The sequence below is a fragment of the Eschrichtius robustus genome, chromosome 16 (assembly GCF_028021215.1).
Source record: "Eschrichtius robustus isolate mEscRob2 chromosome 16, mEscRob2.pri, whole genome shotgun sequence".
In the NCBI taxonomy this organism is placed as follows: domain Eukaryota; kingdom Metazoa; phylum Chordata; class Mammalia; order Artiodactyla; family Eschrichtiidae; genus Eschrichtius; species Eschrichtius robustus.
The window spans coordinates 915680-932892 of record NC_090839.1 but is presented as its reverse complement, the minus strand read 5'-3'; the positions used below and the strand labels follow the sequence as shown (position 1 = coordinate 932892).

Sequence of the window (17213 nt, the reverse complement as noted above, 5' to 3'; positions counted from 1 at the left end):
GCTTCCAGGGCCATCACGGACCACATGCACACGATGACCGGTGAGTGCAGCTGCCAGCACCTGCAGGGCCGCACGGGGCAGGGAGGGGCGGGCAGGAGGGGGCCCCAGAGCAAGCAAGGGGACAGACGCTTCCACACCCCCGAGAGCAGAGAGGGGACAGAGAGAGGAAACGTGCCGGCAGTCAGGGCGCCCACGGGGCAAAGATCGGGCGGCCTTTCACCGACCCGTTTCCAGCCTGCCCTAAACCAGGCCTGCACGTGGGAGGGGGAGCCGTGGACCTCTGGCTTTCCGGTGTGTCTGGTGTGCCAGGACCGCGGGGAGCGGGCACACACACGACAGAGCTGCCTCCCGGTGGGCGGGCGGGCTCCGGGTTGAGGGCAGCGGCCCTCCCGTGCGTAGTAGAGGTGCTAGATGGATGAGCCGTGGAGCAAAGGCTCGCGGGAGAGCAATCAGGCCCCTGAAGGCGCCCTTTCTGGTTTTCAGAGCCCCTGGCCGGCCCCCCTCCTGCTTGGAGCACAGCATCGTTTGGCATGGGGAGAAGGAAAAGGGGTCAGCTCCACGGCCACCGTCACCCAGGCGGTCGTCTGGAGTCAGAGGGGGCCTAGGGCTCCACCAAGGGGCCGGGAGGCGAGCTGCCAATCAGAATCGGGGCCTGGGGGGCCGGGCGGGCGCCAGCCTCTCCCTGGCGCATCTAGAACCTCTAATAAGCAGAGTGCTTGGAGCGGGAGGGGGCAAGAGCCGTGCAGCAATGGCCGCCCGAGCGGCGTGTCTGGTACCTAGCGCGTCCTGGGCAGCATCCACACAGGGGCTCTGTGCGCCGTCTGCCTTTACTGGAAACGAGGAGAGGACAGTTAGTCCCGGGGGCGCCGGCGACCGGACGCGACCAGAGGGAGCCCGGGCCGCGCGCGCGGGCACGAGGCGCAGGGACACGAGGCCCCAGCCCCCCCGGGGCGGCTCTGTGCTCAAGCCGCACCCGCTACAGAGTTCGCGTCTCAGCGAGAAGAGAAGAACGAGGGAGCCGCGCGTAAAGTCCTCCGCCGGCCTGGAAAAAAAGTGGTCCCTATTTTTGGAGAAAAAAAAAAAAAATTCCCTGTTTTTCCCTCCAAAAATACCTTTTCCTTCCAGCGTCAGTTTGGGGCCACATCTTTCAAAAGATGTATTATTTTTTTGCTACATTCATGCCAACAACAACAAAAATAATACATGGGCTGAGGCTGTGCTGGTTCCAGAGGGCCAGGATCCCAGAAAGCTCACGTTTTCAGAGGAAAAACGTGCACGTTTGGCTGCACAAACCAACCCAGCCAGCGGCCCGATCAGAAGTGGCCTCGGTTTACCCAGAAGGCAGCGGCTGCCCCTCCCTGGAGGGGAGCTAAGGAGAAGGGGGCTTGGGGCTCCTGGACGTGAAAGGGCCGCCAAGGTCGGACCTGGGGTGAAGTCCACCCCGTGCTGAGGGCAGAGACGGACCTGCGGGCGGCTCTTCAGGAAACGCTGCCCGTGGTCAGCCTGCCCAAGCACCTCCCCAAAGGCCCAAGACTCAGCGCTGCACTAGAACCTGAAAACTTTTAAGCAAAAATGAAAAGAACCAGCAAGAACTTCAAGAAACCCTTCGCTTCCCTGGGGCCTCGCTCTCTGCCCCCACCTTTGTAGCTGTTGCTGCTGAGACAGTGGTTCTCAAACTCTGTACCTGAGGAACCCAGACGCGGCCAACGGTCTTGACCCACAAGTGTTCAGTGTCCACACACTCACTTAAACACCGACGGCACCTGCCAGTGTCCGGACGAGGATCTCCCCACTAAACGCCGGCAAGCCAAGGTCAAGTTTCCTCAAGGAACCCTCGCTCGGCTGGCCCTGCCTCGCCCTCCGCGGAGCCCCCTGCGAGCGTGCGTGCCTCCCCAGCGGGACCTTCCCCAGTCACTTCGGGTTGTAGGACAAAACTAACCAGAGGTCGACCCCGGGCGGAGGGAGCCGGGGTCCAGCTGTCCACCGAGCGCACCCACACAGGGGCAGACCTCCCCAGGACTTGGACCCCCCGCCCAGCAGGGGCCCCTCAAATTCAGGGCAAACATGCTCTTCCAGGGTGCACCCCCGAGGCAGCCGCGGTCCCACCAGGGCCTGCAGGACAGATAAGGACCCTAAAGACCAGGACCCCCATGGCCAGCTCCCCCCAGGGGTCCCCAGGCCTGCACACAGGACCCGCCCCCGCCCCACCTGGAGGCTCCTCCCCTGGGAAAGAGGACCAAGCGGGGCGGCGTCTTTGCCCACCGCCTTGACCAAGCCCCCGCCTTGACCAGCTTTGCTGCCTTCAGAACTCCCAGCAGTCGCCTGCCCACAGCCCAGCACCGCCAAACCCACCGTCTCCTAGGCGACCGCCCCACGCCTGGCTCCCAAGCACACGAGACCGGGGGAAAGGCTCTCGGACCGCAGTGACTATCTTTAACGTTAACGAAAATATGAACAGTCTCACGTGGCCAGCAGCTCCTGCATGGGACAGCGCAGCCTGAGAGCGGGGCAAGAGCGGGGGGAGGTGGGCTGCTGGTGGCCTGGCCCCCCCGAGCACTGCCCCTCTGCTTCGGGGGGCGAGGAGCCCAACTGCAGCCCGTTGCCTCTGGGTTCCAGGCTGGTGCTGGGGTTTCCTGCCCACAGCAGCCAAGTGGAGCTTCACTCCATCAGAACTGCCGGCAGGCAAGCCCGGGGGGCCCGGGCTCGAGGGGGTGGAAGAGGCGCCCACGGACACTCACCAAGACCAGACTGGACAGACACGCACCCGAACACGGCACACTGCCCCCCGCGACGAAGAGGGGGGCCACAGGACAGGGGCAAAGCGGCTGGGGCACAGGGGTTCCTCCAGGCACGGGAGGGGCGGGGGCAGTCAGAAACGGGGTGGGTCAAAGGGCAGGTCCGAGCCACACCCAGAGCAGCACAGCCCGAGACCCCCGCCTGCCCCGCCCCCAGCCCCACGCCTTGGTCCGACGCCCACACAGCCACGGGGCGTGTCCCCATCCTGAGCCAGGACCGGGGGTCTCACGGCAGCTGAGGGAGGGTCCCTGCGTCCACCCCGTCCACCCGCGCTTTACGGGACAGGGTCCCCTCACCAGGCAGCCCAGGGACAGGCCCACCCTGCCATGGGTCCAGTGGCAGGATCATTTCCTGCAGACCTACTATGCACTGGGTGCTACAAAGGGGCTCATGGCTGCTCCAGTCAGGGAACAGAAATGCCACCTGTTGCCCGGCTGACAGGTGTGCATCCAGGAGAGGCAGGCCCTCTGTCCCAGGGCCTCAGCCCGGGGCCCCCAGGGGAAGCCGCTGGGTCACAGGCAGGGACACACGGACACAAGGGGAGGGAGGGAGGAGCAGGAAGCGGGGGGGGGGGGCGGGGGGGTAGCCACAGAACGTGCCGGAGAGCCGGGGGGCTCCCGCGTATCCTCACCTTGAGTCCTGCTTTCAGGGTCAGCCACCTCATCCCCAAAGACAGAGCAGACGTGAAAGGGGCCCGAGAAGGGCAGTGACATGATTAAAGGCACTTGGGGGGCAGGCAAGATTTTCCAGATTGGGGGAGGGAGGGCAGGAGAGGAGAGAGAGAGAGAGAGAGGCTGAGACGAAAATTGTCGGGAGAGGAGATAAAGCAGGGCGACGAGCACAGGAAGCCGCGTCAGGCCAGAGGGGCCGGACGGGTGGGCGGGCCGCGCTGAGGGCCAGAGAGGCGCCCACCCTGGCAGAGCCAAGGGCAGCCGCGCCGCCCCCCCCCGGCCTCAGGGTCCCGGGGCTCCAGGAAGGGGCAGATGGCAGCACCGACAGGATCCCACAAAGCACGCGAGGCCCTGCTGCACGCCCCTCCCAGCCCGCCCTGACCACAGCCCCGCGTCGGGCCCGCCTCGCTCCCAGCCTGCCCAGGTCACTGCCTGGGCCTAACCCACTCTGGTCCAGGTCTGCCGCTCTTCGGGCTGCTTCCGGGCAAAAGCGCTGCCCACCTTTCCAAGCCTAGGCCCCAGCTGACATCCCCCTCTGGGGACCTGGGGGTGGGGACACGTGCCCCCTTCCGATGGACGCCGAGGGTGGGCTCAGCCCAACGCCTCCCCAATCGGGCAGCCAGCCGAGCCGCCTTTGATCCCGGAGGGCACTAATGTGGGCAGGCAGCGTCTCTGGCCCACGGCCTCGGGGACAGGGCTCCCTCCGCAGGTGTAGACGGGGCGCCGGGGGACCCTGAGCTCAGAGGTACACAGCGATACACAGACGGGCTGGAGGTCACCAACTTGAACGTTGTGAATTGATCTGGATTTTTTTCTCAACACTAGGAAAACAGCAGGGTGCTGTCGTCCCTCCTCTGCCCCCAGCAGAAGTCATCCCTGGGAGTCCCCGTTCGGGGTCCCAGTCTCGAACTCGCCTAAAGCAAACAGAACCGCAGGGGCCTGGACAGACCCAGGGAGGGGGAGACCGGTCCTCACCGAGGGGTTGTGAGGCAGGGCAGGAGACCCTGCCCCAAAGGGGACCCTCTCCCACTCCTCCAGAAACCTTCCACAAACCAAGACCTGACAGAGGTGATGCGAAGACCCCTCCTCAGAGCTGCCCCCCCTCCCACCGTCTGACCCTGACCTGCAATGTCGGCGGGACACCCCGTGGGAGTGTCCACCTGGGTCGCCCTCGGCCCAGAACAGCCCAGGCCCTGTGCTGGAGCTGGTAGGACTGCTCCCCCAGAAGCCCCCCGCGTCCGGTCCGAGGGGCTACAGTCACGGGAGGGCAGGAGCTGCCCCTCAGCTGCCGAGCAGGTCCGGGGCCTGGGAGGGGGCGTGGACCCAGGAAGCGTGGTTTAAGGGCCCACATCGCCAGCAGGCAGGGGTCCACCCTCAGCAGCACACAGGAGCATGCACAGCCCCGAGGCAGCCCGCGCTCCCCGAGGACACACAGGGCAGGCGCGGAGGCAGCGGGAGAAGGTGGCACTGACCTTGGGGATGGCTCCGGCTGGGGCTCCTTCCTGCAAACAGAAGCACGGGCCCGGTCGCGGCCAGCCCTCCGGGTCGACCCCGTGCAGAGCCCAGCTGACCCCGCCACGCTCCCACAGGCCGGGGGCTGCGTGTGAGGGGGCAGGAACAGCCCGCCCACCCCGAGAGCGCCCTGGGGGCCGGAGGAGGCGGGTCCCAGGGGACGGGGAATCCGGAATGGGTCACGAGAAGTCCTGAGGCTGCGGTTGCCACCGCCCCGTGTTTGTGGACATGCGCGTTCATCAGAATGGCCGACGTTAACAGACTTTCAGAGAGGAAGCTCCTTCACAGCCGACGCTCAGGACAGCTGAGGCCCTGCACTTCGTCACACCCACGAAGACTTTTCCAGGCGAGGTCACGTTCACAGGTTCCAGGGCATGGATGCGTCTTTGCGGGGCAGGCGGGGGGGCACCATTCAACCCGCTCCAGCCGCTCCGCCCACTGAGAGCCCTTCCGTGTCGGCAAACAGGCCTGGTCACGGGCACCCTCCCCTGCCCTCTCCTGCGGCCCAGCCCGCCCCCTCCGCACGCCCCTCCCCGCGTCGAGCGCTCGAGGAGTCGCAGGGTTTGCGACTGGGAGAACCAGCAGGTGCCACCGCGTGTGTCCACCCGACGCTCCAGGGACATGCCGGGTCGGACTCTTCTTCCCGCCCGAGGCCAGAGCGCCAGCCTCCCGGCCCCACGTGGAGCTCCCCTCTCTGCGCCCACCCCGCAACCGGCCGCCCTCAGGATGGGAGCCGAGACCGGGGTCAGCAAAAGCGGGAAACCACCAGCATCACCGGGTCCCACGGCAGCCCGGCCACCAGCATCCTGCAGCTGCCAGCGCCTTGCCAAGCCCCGAGACGCCGTGCCCCGAGCGCCAGCCCCGGCGCCCCCGCTCACCTGAAGGTGAGTCCAGACTTGCTCTTGAGGTTCCGAAGCAGCTCTAGCTGGTTGAGTGGCGGGATCAGTCTGCGGCAGGAGGACAGGAGAGTGGGCCCCCGCCCGCCAGAGCCCCAGGGGCCCTCAGCCCAGCTCTCACGAGCACCCGCGTCTCACACGGGGACACGGGCTGTGGCCCGTCACAGGCAGAGAGGGGAGGAGCGCACGGCGGCGGCAGATCCCGGGGAGCCCGGGGCCTCCACCTCTGGGGCTGGGCCACTGTCTTCATCTCTGGGCTCCCTCGCCCCGGGGGCCCCAGCCCTGGGAGTGCACGGGGCCCAGGCCATCGCTAGAGGGGATGCCCATGTGGAGCCGGTCCTGCAGGGAGGACAGGGGGCTCCCGCCCCTCCCCCTTCCCAATCCCTGAACACCCCCAGGGGAAGCACAGTTGCAAACGCAGCCCCCAACATAGTGGGGCTCCCAGACCCCTCTCTGCAGAGCCACTCTCCCTGCCAAGGCTGAGCGGGGCCGAGGTCACAGGAAAGGACTGTGCCGGGCAGAGCCCACAGGGCTGCAAGCGGGCCTCCTGCACGGCTGGCCTGGCCCTGCTCCGAGCCCCTCCTCCCAGACGCACTCACACCTACCGGGACAGCCGCACGCCAGGCCCGCCTGCCGGCCCAGCATTCAGTGCTGCGGCCACTGGCCAGGGAGCCGAGAGGTGAACAGTCCCCCTGGGATGCCAGGCAGGGGTTTGTATACCAGGGAGGTTCCTGGGGAAGCCCAGGCCTCCCACCTCCAGCTGCAGGAGACTCACCCGAGACACAAGTCCCCACAATGTCTGGGGACACCTCTGTCCCCCACCCCATCCCACCCCACTCTCCACCCTCCTCGCGGATCCTGGCCACCTTCGGCCCTCACACAGCTTCCATGCCATCAGTGACCCTGTGCGTTTCCAGGCACTGGTCTCTCTTTCCTGACTCAGCCCCCACCTGCTGTGACAACTCCGCCTGCTCTCTGACACCCCTCCTACCCTGTGACACCCCACCTGCTCTGTGACACCCCACCTGCCCTGTGACACCCACCGTCTGTGACATCCCCACCTGCCCTGTGACACCCCACTGTCTGTGACATCCCCACCTGCCCTGTGACACCCGACCTGCTCAGTGACACCCCCACCTGCCCTGTGACTTCCCACCTGCTCTGTGATACCCCACTGTCTGTGACATCCCCACCTGCCCTGTGACACCCCCCACTCAGCCCCAGCCCCCAAACCCAGTCCTGAGCCTCAGGCCTTCTTGACCCTGGGGACCCCTGTCCCTCCTGGGCACCCTCACCCGGTCCACAGCACCACCACCCGCCACACACACAGCCCTGGCTCCAGCCCTCACCCGCTCCTGTCCCCTCCCCCATCCCCCCCCCCTCGTGTCCTCCTCTCCCTGGGTGCCCGCCCTCCTCGCGTGACGCCCCTGCACCCACGGCCCCGCCCCGCCCCGCCCACCTGCCCGTCCGGCTTTGCTCTGGTCCCTCCCGACGCCTCCTCTACCCAGCCACGCCCCCTAGCGCCCATGCGAGTGCCCCCTCCGCCGGGCCTGCCCCAGTCACTGCCATCTCCAGGGCCCGCAGGGGCGGCCCCGCCCCTCTCTTCCTTCTGCAGCCCAAGCCTGGCCAGGCCTGGACCCTGGGAACGCTAGCCCTCTCTCTCCCCCTCCCCACTCCCCCCTCCAGGTCTCTCCTGTCCTCGTAGGTCCTGACCAAGCAGGAGGCCTGCGCAGTCAGGTCGGCTCACGCCATGGGCGCAGCAGAGCCCCAGGACTGGACACCGGGACAGAGCTGGCCTCCCCACCCCCTTGGCCACCCACCACGGGGCCTGGAACAGAGACCCTGGGCAGCTGGCCCCACTCGGCCGCCACACACGCAGGTCCAGGGTAGGGGCACGCAGTTAGGACGCCATGCCTTGGACACACAGAGGCAGGGGACAGAACACGGATGGGCGGGGCCGCGGACAGGGACGTGCAGGCACCACACACGTGAGGGCCACGCCCACACAGCCCCAGTCGTGGAGGACGAGGGTGCAGTGGGCGATGGGAGTGGGGGACACATCGGGGGGCATCCCCAGGAGCGAGCAGCGGCTAGTCTGGGGTCAGACGCCGCCGGAGGACGAGGCCAGCCCCCAGGCCCAGGGTGGGGATGGGGTGCTTCCACAGACGTCGGGGGATGGGGGGCTGCTGGAGAAGATGGACCGAGGGGGCCACCGGGTCTGGGAGGAGCCTGTCGGGCTCTGAAGCAGGGTCCCCCCAACTGCCCGGCAGCCTGGAGCCCCAGAGGTCCAGGGCCAGCAGACAGGAAGGATGCTGTGCCCACTGCCACCTCCGCCTCTGAGTGAAGCCCCTGGGGCCCGTGGCCAACGGTGAAAGGCAGGCACTGCTGGGGCGGAGATGCCGAGGGAGGGGTCAGGACCCTCCCACCCCTGGAGCCTGGCCCTACACTGCCCATCACGGCACCCTCTTCCCTCCTGGGAGCGGAGGGGTTAACTTTCTAACACGGTTCCCACGCAGGGCGCCAGGGGAGGATGAGAGACCGCCCCCCGCCCCGGCTCTGCAGGGCGCAGCACGGTGCCACCACTCTGAGGGGAAGGACAGGGCCTACAAAGGGACCTGGTCCCGGGCACGGGGGTCCTCGTGGAGCAGTTCAGCGCCCCCGTCTGGCAACGGGGCCCCAGACTGAAAGTGCAGCAGGAAGAGAGCCGTCCGGGGCAGACACGGTCAGTGGGGCCACACGGATGGACCGCAGGCCCCCTCGGCCCAGGGCCTCACGTCTCCCTCTCGCTGCAGTGAGAAGACTCGGGGCGGGGGGCGGATGCAGAGAGGGAGACCCCAAGCCCAGGGCTGCCTTCCAGGACCGGGGGCGGCTGGCTGGGGTGCCCCTGAGCTGGGATGGCTGATGCCCCATCTCCACCACCTCTGCATTGGGAGTAAGTGGGGCCCGTGGGGCGGGACCCCAGCCACTGAGACAAGGCAGGAAGCAGGACAAGGAACGGGGGACACCTGGACAGACAGACCCAGCACGAGAAAGCAGCTGGTGGGGAGGGGGTGGTCGGGAGGGGGAACCCGGGCAGCGAGGAGGGCGCACGTGGCTCCAGGCGGGGGCCACAGGCTGGGCGGGGTGGGCTCGGGGTGGCCCCGGAACAGTCCCCAACAGAACAGAACCACACCACACCACACGCTTTCCGCCCATGCAGTCCTACCTGGAGGCCCCGTAGGTTTGAGTTTGCGAGCTTTTTCAAGTGTTTTCACACACACACAAAGGGAAAGGAATGAAAGATTTTAAAAGAACGGGATAAAAAAAAAGAAAATGAAAAAAAAATAGTCCAGGAAAGTGGGGGAAACAACAGAACAAAGAAAATTAGCACGAGGGTCAGTCCTGCCTCGGCCGGAGGGCTGAGGGCGCAGTGCCTTCAGCATTTCCGGGAAGCGGGTGGCACCAGGCCCCCACCACCCCGAAGCTGAGCGTCCCCGAAAGTGCCAGTGGGACGGTGCTGGAGGAGGGAGCGGGCAGATCCCGAGAGAGGCAGGTGGCAGGTGGGGACCCGCAGGAGGACCCTGCCCCAGGGAGAGGGCTCCGTGGGTGGACACCCCCAGGGGCAGGTAAGGGGACTCCTCGGGCTGAGAGGCCCCAGGGCTCAGCGTCAGCCCCTAGCGGGGAGGGCGGGCTGGCAGGGCAGCGCCCAGCCCGGGGGCACCTGACCTGCATGGACGCCGGCCAGCCCTCGCCCTTCTCACCTCAGACCTCGTTCTAAGCCAGAGCCTGGCACAGACAAACCCCGGGGGGCACAAGCAGTGCCTGGAAAGCCGCCTGCTGACCACGCAGCCCCCCAGGGAGGGCTCCCCGGCCCCCTCCTCTCCCCCTCAGGGCGCCTGGGGGTGTCTGTGCTTTGTCCTGTCGGGACCTCGCTGTGGGGTCTGGGGTGCTCTCCTTCCTTGAGCAGAGACTCTTGCCCTCGCTGGGGGTCAGGGGGTCAAGGCTATCCCTTTGCTTCGAAACGCAGGGCCCCCTGGAGGGGCTGCGGTCCCCGGAACCAGCTGGCATTTACCTCCGCAAGCTCTGGGGGGCTGTCGTCACAAGGTTTACACACTACGCACCTGACAGCAAGGACACTAAGCAGGGGGCGGAATGAAGGTGAAAAATAAAAGCCGCAAACTATAAAACAGAGAACAAAATTAATAAAATAATCACGCACGATTCCTTTTTGAAAAGTACATACGTTTTAAAGAAAAAGAAACAAAAAATAATCAAAATGATGAACGACAACCGAAAATGGGGTTTAAGAACAAAGGGGGCTGCACACAGGCAGTGCTGGGGAGGTGCGGGAGGTACCTGTACATGGGGACGGTCACCGTGCGCTCATAGTACTGCCACGTGGAGTGCAGGTCCGTGCGTGACAGGTTGGTGGCGTAGAACCTCCAGGCGGACTGCGGGGAGGACAGGACGTCAGCTGGGCACTAAGGGGTCCACCGGCCTCCCCCAGGGCCTCGCCCCTGCACATCCCCGTGCACCCGGCGAGTCTGCAGGGAGCTTCGGTTCTTTCCTTCCATCTGTCCTACCTGACGCTTGGAAGCCGTCACCCGGCATCGTGGTCACCTTCCTTTCCTCCCCGGGGGACGGGGTGGAGGGCAGAGCCAGGGACAGCCCTCATCCTCCCCACTTTGAGACTGAGCCCCTGCCAGGCGCAGGCCTGCCCTGTACACCAACCTCAACCCGGCCTGGGCTTCTGCTCCTCACTCTTTTTGTTAACTGGGGTAAAATACACATTGACTAAAATTCACCACTTTAAAGCGTGCAATTAACTGGCGCTGAGTCCATTCCCGTTGCTGTGCAACTGTCCCCTCCAGCCAACCCCACATTTTTACCACCTCAAAAACAAGCGCCCCCAACCCACCAGCGTGGCTCCCCGCCCCCTCCTGCCCCCGGCCTGCCACCCCCAATCTGCATCAGTCCCTGTGGCTTTCCCTACTCCAGGCACTTTGTAGCGATGGAATCGTAGCGCGTGGCCTTCTGGCCTTCTGTCTCTGGCCTCCTTCATTTAGCACATTCTCAAGGCCCATCCCTGCTGGAGCCTGCGTCCGGGCCTCGTTCTTTTTAAGGCTGAGCAATATTCAAGCGTATGGATGGACCACATCTGTGTATCCTTTCACCCACCGAGGGACATCTGAGCTGTCTCCACCTTTCAGCTCCTGTGAATAGTGCTGCTACAAACACCTGTGTGAAGCTTTTTGGCTGAACACCTGTTTTCAATTCTGTTGGGTGTATACCTAGGAGTGGGATTCCTGGGTCATGTGATATGTTTAACTTTTTGAGGAACCACCAAACTGTTTTCTACAGTGGCTGCACCATTTCACATCCCCCCAGCAACGTACGAGGATTCTGATTTCGCCACATCCTCATCAACACTTTTTCTTTTAATTTTAGCCACCTGGTGGATGTGAAGTGCTTTTGATTTGCATTTCCTTCATGAAGAATGATGCTGAAAATCTTTTAATGTTATTAGCCATCTGTGTATCTTCTTTGGGGAGATGTCTACTTAAATCCTCTGCCCATTTCTTAATTGGGTTGTGTGTATGTCTGTTGTTCAGCTGTATGAGTCCTTCATATATTTTGGATACCAGACCCGTATCAGATATATGATTTGCAAATATTTTCTCCCATTCTGTGGGTTGTCTTTTCGCTCTCTAAAGAGACACTATGAATAGTGTCCTTTAACGTACAAAAGTTTTTAATTTTGCTGAAGTCTTATTTATTTTTTCTTTTATTGCTTGTGCTTTTGGTGTCATATCTAAGAAACCAAAGTCATAGAGATTTACATCCATAATTTCATCTAAGAATTTTAGTTTTAGCTCTTATATTTAGGTTTTTAATCCATTTGGAGTTAATTTTGTATTGGTGTGAGGTAAGGGTCAAACTTCACTCCTTTAAAAATGGGTATACAGTATCCCAGAACCACCGTCAAAGAGACTGTCCTTTCCTCATTGGATAGATGTGGCACCCAACTATCGAGACTTGTTTTGGCCCAACCCATGGTCTATCCTGGGGAACGTTCCACGTGCACTTGAGAAGGATGTGTTCTCTGTGGTTGGTGACACATGTCTAATGACAGATGTCTGCAGGTCTAGCTGGGTCGTGGTTTGTTCAAGTCCTCTGTCTCCTTAGGATCTTTTGTCTGGTTTTTCTACCCTTTTTTTTTTTTACGTATTTATTTTTGGCTGCATTGGGTCTTCGTTGCTGCCTGCGGGCTTTCTCTAGTTGCAGCGAGCAGGAGCTACTCTTCATTGTGGTGTGCGAGCTTCTCATTGCGGTGGCTTCTCTTTGTTGTGGAGCACGGGCTCTAAGCGCATGGGCTTCAGTAGTTGTGGCACGCAGGCTCAGTAGTTCTGGCTCGCGGGCTCTAGAGCGCAGGCTCAGTAGCTGTGATGCACGGGCTTATTTGCTCCATGGCATGTGGGATCTTCCCAGACCAGGGCTCAAACCCGTGTCCCCTGCATTGGCAGGGGAATTCTCAACCACTGTGCCCCCAGGGAAGTACCTTTCTACCCATTTTGAAAGTGGGGTATTGAATTCTCCAGGTATTACTGTAGAAATGTCTATTTCATCCTTTAATTCTGTCAGTTTTTGCTTCATGTATTTTTAGGACTCTGTTGTTAGTATATAAATGTTTATGATTGTTAATCATCTTTATAAATTGACTCTTATCAATACATAACAGCCTTCTTTGTCTTGACTTGTCTATTTTGTCTGATACAAGTGTGGCCAACCTGGCTCTAGGTCACTGTTTGCATGGAATATCTTTTTCCATTCTTTCACTTTCAGTGTATTGTCGTCTTTGGATCTAGTATAGTTGAATAGATTTTTAATCCATTCCTCCAATCTCTACCTTTTAATTGGGGAGTTTAATCCATTTACATTTAAAGTAATTACTTATAAGGAAGGACTTGCTTCTGCTGTTTTTTTGTTTCTCAATTCCTCCATTATTGCCTTCTGTAGAGTTTCATTTTTTTCTAGTCATTACTGAGTCCCTTCTCGTTTCCTTTTCTGGTATTTTTTAGTTGTTTTCTTAAGGGCTACCCTGGGATTATGATTAATTCCATCTTAAATTTGTAACAATCTAGTTTGAATTAACACCAACTCAGCTTCAATAGTGAACAGAGACTCTGCTCTTGTGTGGTCCGCCCCCTTTATGTTGTAACTGTTACAAATTACACTCTCTACAGTGTGCACCCAGATATACAGATTTATGATTATTGCTTTATGCCTTTGTTTTTAACTCATATAAGGGAAAAAATGAGTTACAAATCAAAAATATACTACTACTCGCTTTCACGTTTACCTGTGTAGTTAACTTTACCAGTGTCTGTGTGGCTTGAGTTACTGCCCAGGGTCCTTTCACTTCTGTCTGAAGAGCCCTCCTCAGCATTTCCTGTACGGCAGGTCTATCAGCTACAAACTCCCTCAGCTTTTGTTTTTATGGGAATGCTGTGATTTCTCTTTTGAAGCATAATTTTGCCAGACCAGAATTCTGGGTCGACACTTTTTTCTTTGCAGACTTTAAACACGTCGTCCCGCTGCCTTCTGGTCCCCATGGTTTCTGATGAGAAATCGGCAGTTACCCTCACGGAGGACCCTTGGGCACCAAGAGTCCTTTCTCTCCTGCTGCTTCCAAGACTCCCCCCTGTCTGTGGGCTTCAACAGTTTGATCATAATGAGTCCTGGTGTGAATCTCTTTGACTTTATACTACTTGGATGTACAGATTCACGTCTTTCATCAAATCTGGGAAGTTTTCTGCCTTATTTTTTCAGGTATTCTTTTTGCCCAACCCCTCTTCTCTTTCTGGGACTCCCATTATGCAAATATTGGTACATTAAATGGTATCCCACAGGTCTCATGGGCTCTGCTCATTTTTCTTCACTTGTTCTCTTTCTGCTCCTCAGACTGGGTGACTTCAACTCACCTGTCTTCAAGTCTGCGATTCTTCCTTCTGCCTGCTCAGATCTGCTGCTGAACCCTCTACTGCATTTTTCATTTCAGTTATTGTACTCTTCAGCTCCAGAATTTCTATCTGTTTCCTTTATATTATTTCTGTCTCTATGGACATTCTCTATTTGGTGAGACATCATTCTTCTGATTTCCTTTAGTTCATTTCCATGGATTCCTTTAGTCTTTCGTGCATATTTAAACAGCTAATTGAAAGTCTTTGTCTAGTAAATCAAACATCAGGGCTTCTTCAGGGATAGTTTCTATTAATTTTTTTTTCCTGTGACTGGATCATACTTCCTTGTTTCTTCGCATGCCTCACAATTTTTTGTTGAAAACTAGACATTTTGAGTATTGTAATGTGGTACCTCTGGAAGTCAGATTCCTCCCCATCCCCGGAGTTTGTTGCTGCTGCTTGTTGTTGATTGTAGTAGTTTGTTAAGTGACTTTTCTAAGCTCTTCCGTAAACGCTGTATTCTTTGTTGTGTGTGGTCACTGAAGTCTCTGTTCCCTTAGCTCAGTGGTCAGATGGTGACTTGAAAGACGTTCCCTTAAACCCAAAGAACCAAAGAGGAAACAAATGCTCTCAGCCTCTGCAGACCAGCCCTGTGTTGGGGCACTCCTCCAACATCTGAGAAGGTCACTTACAGCTCTGCCTTAGCCATCACTTCCTGCTTGCATGGAGTCTAAAGATCAGCCTGAGGTGAGCAATTAGCGTCTCCTCCAGTCACTTCTGAGCCTGCATCCAGCACTGGGCATGTGTGTGCCTCCTAGATCCCCCAGTGTATGGGGGTCCTTCCCAAGCCCGAATTCTTCCACGTCTCCTTCCCAAACCTCCGAGCTTCTCGGAGAGGAGGGGCAGAGGGTAGGTGCTGCGTGTTCAGGCCATGCTCCTTCCCTGTGCCACTCAAACCTCTGAACCACACGTAGTGCTGTGACTTTATTGTCAATAGTGGGTGGGACTGGGGGGCATTTTTGTTCTTCTTCACACTCTTTTGCATTTAAAAGAAGTAGCCATTTGAAGTTGTCATGGTGAAAGACACATGCATACATACATACACAAAAGTAGGCTGCACCCAGGGCAAGACCACACCTTTAAAAAAGAAATGCACTTGAGGGGCCAGGGCAGTGTCCAGCCAGCAGTAAAGGCCAGTCAACTCCAAAGGTCCGCTGGGTCCCCTGGGCTTTGGGAGGGGCTGCAGGAACGCTGGGCCCATCAGGCAGCCTGTGCTCGGGCCCACACTCTCAGGATGGCTCATGAAGCACTACTGGAGGCCGAGTGGCCGCTGTGACCCCCAGCGATGGGGTGGGCAGTGTGAGCTGGGGCAGCACAGGCTTCGCTCTGGCACCTACCTGCGTGGGGATCTCTGAACCCTGATTCCACAAGTGCAGGATGGGTGTCAGCGCTGTGAAGGGACACCTCGGGGGCACCTGTGACAGCCTGGCCCAGGACCCAGGGCCCACAGAGCGCTGGCCAGCACCCGCCTTGCTGCTGCCTGTGCTGTAGCTGCCAGACAGCTGCGGGCATCTAAGCTGGTTCTCAGCACAGACTCGAATCCCCCAACAGGGAGACAGATGCCAAGCAGGGCTCCACTCCAACACCGTGGGCCCAGGCCAGGGGTTCTGCCGGTCTACATGGAGGTCCACGCGGCACTCCCTGTGGGGGGCCACCTGGACTCACCTGGATCAGGCCTGCGGCAGGGTTCCGCCTCTTCTCAAAGTGCTTCTGACGGTGCTGCTCTTGAACCTTCAGGGCAAAGCCAGACCCCAAAATGCCCTGCAAGTCACTGGGGTCAGACGATTCCCCCGGGGACCACAGCCCCACACTGAGCTCCTCAGGGTCGGACCACGTCCGGGGGACCGCACCCCCACCCCACCCTTGCCTGCACACTTCTGGCTCCACCTTCCTGCCTCCTCAGCCCCCAATGCCAGGAGACAGGCTGGGGGAAAGGCTTGGATTTGGGGTGAAGGGAGCTTCAGGCTTCCAGGAGCCTGGCGGGGCCCACTGTGAACACATCTGGGCCCAGAGATTAATCCTCCTCCCCGATTTGTCCACACTGGAGTGAGTGCAGGGGCGTGGCCGGGGTCACAGAGAAGGGCCACCGGGAGGACAGCATCGCCAGCCCCGCCCCCGCAGCTGCGGGTAGAGGGTTAACAGGGCCCTTGCCTCTTCTGAAGGAGACCTGACGGGGCTGTGTCACCGTACAGCACCGCTCCTGGTCACAAGGACCCGACTGGCCAATCCCGCAAGGCTGGGAGGCACTGACAGGGACCCGCAGACACGGGTCAGAAGGTACAGCCTGGGGCGGCAGGTTGTGCAGGCTGCCACGTCCACTCCTGGGGCCCGTGGACCTGCTGGGAGCCCTGCCCCCGCCCCACATGGCCCCGAGGGCAGCTGTGGTCACCAGGGGAGCCCAGACCCCGTCCCCAGCAAAGGCAGGAAGGGGCACGACTCACAGCAGGAAGAGCAAAGAAGGAGACGCCGATGAGGGTGAAAGTTGCCGCCAGGAGCCTCCCGTTCCAGGTCTGGGGGTACTTGTCCCCGTAGCCGATGGTCGTCAGGGTGATCTGCGGACAGCAGGCCCCATCGCTCAGCCAGGCCGGACAGTGGCCGCCTGGAGGCCAGGGACCTGAGCCGGACCCTCCTCCTGAGGCCTCAGGGCAGCTGGACAAACCGCCCCCCCCCCAGCGACGCCGCCCTCCCAGGGCCCGAGAGGCCAGGGTCACTGTTGGCCGCCCTTCCCCCTCAACAATCACGTCCAAACTCCGAGCCTCTGCTCCTTCCCTATGCGCTGGGCGCAGGGGTCAGGCTCTGCTCTCATTTCACACCCAGCCCGGAGCCAGGAGGCTAGGAGAGAGCCAGGGGCCTGAGAGGTGACAGTGCCGAGGGACCCTCCAGGGACGCGGAGAGGGTCGCGTGGGGCCCTTCGGAGGGAGGCTTGTAAGCTGAGGCCAGGAGAGCGGGAGGGGCCGGGGGTGGGGCTGGAGGAGGCGACAGGAGGGGAGAGACTGGAGAAGGAAAAGGCCCCTCCCCAGGGTGTGGCAGGCAGGGCCTTGGAGGCGCTGGGGGAGCCAAGGGTTTGTGTTTAGAATTGCTCTGCGGCGGGGAGTGGGCAGGGAGGAAGTGGGGCCCGGACGGGCCTTCCCGGGAGCCCAAACGGAGGGGGCCATTTTCAGGTAGCTCCCACAAAACCCGCCAAAGTGGAGACTCAGGCCTGGTGTGCAGGACCACCAAGGCCACACACAGAGGCAGGCACGGAGGCTCAGGACAGACCACGTGGCCGGCTGGGCTGGGAGGCGGGCCCAGGCGGGCCCTGAGACGGGGGGGGGTGGGGGGGGGGGGGTCTTAGCCAT

At 60.6% G+C, this 17213-nt stretch overlaps 1 protein-coding gene across 5 annotated transcripts in view; it reads right to left on the bottom strand.

Annotated features, from left to right (window-relative positions):
* Positions 1–17213, bottom strand: part of KCNQ2 (potassium voltage-gated channel subfamily Q member 2) — a 47659-nt gene that overhangs the window by 9929 nt on the left and 20517 nt on the right. For 3 of the 5 annotated variants that reach the window (XM_068565715.1, XM_068565717.1, XM_068565719.1), the window contains exons 6-11: positions 16317–16427; positions 15541–15636; positions 10211–10305; positions 9081–9110; positions 5858–5926; positions 4940–4969 (exon numbers count right to left, since the gene is read on the bottom strand). In XM_068565715.1, the coding sequence (XP_068421816.1) occupies positions 4940–4969; positions 5858–5926; positions 9081–9110; positions 10211–10305; positions 15541–15636; positions 16317–16427 (431 nt within the window). Of the gene's footprint in view, positions 1–776; positions 831–4939; positions 4970–5857; positions 5927–9080; positions 9111–10210; positions 10306–15540; positions 15637–16316; positions 16428–17213 lie in introns of all 5 variants that reach the window. The other 2 variants (XM_068565716.1, XM_068565718.1) reach the window with 2 other exon arrangements.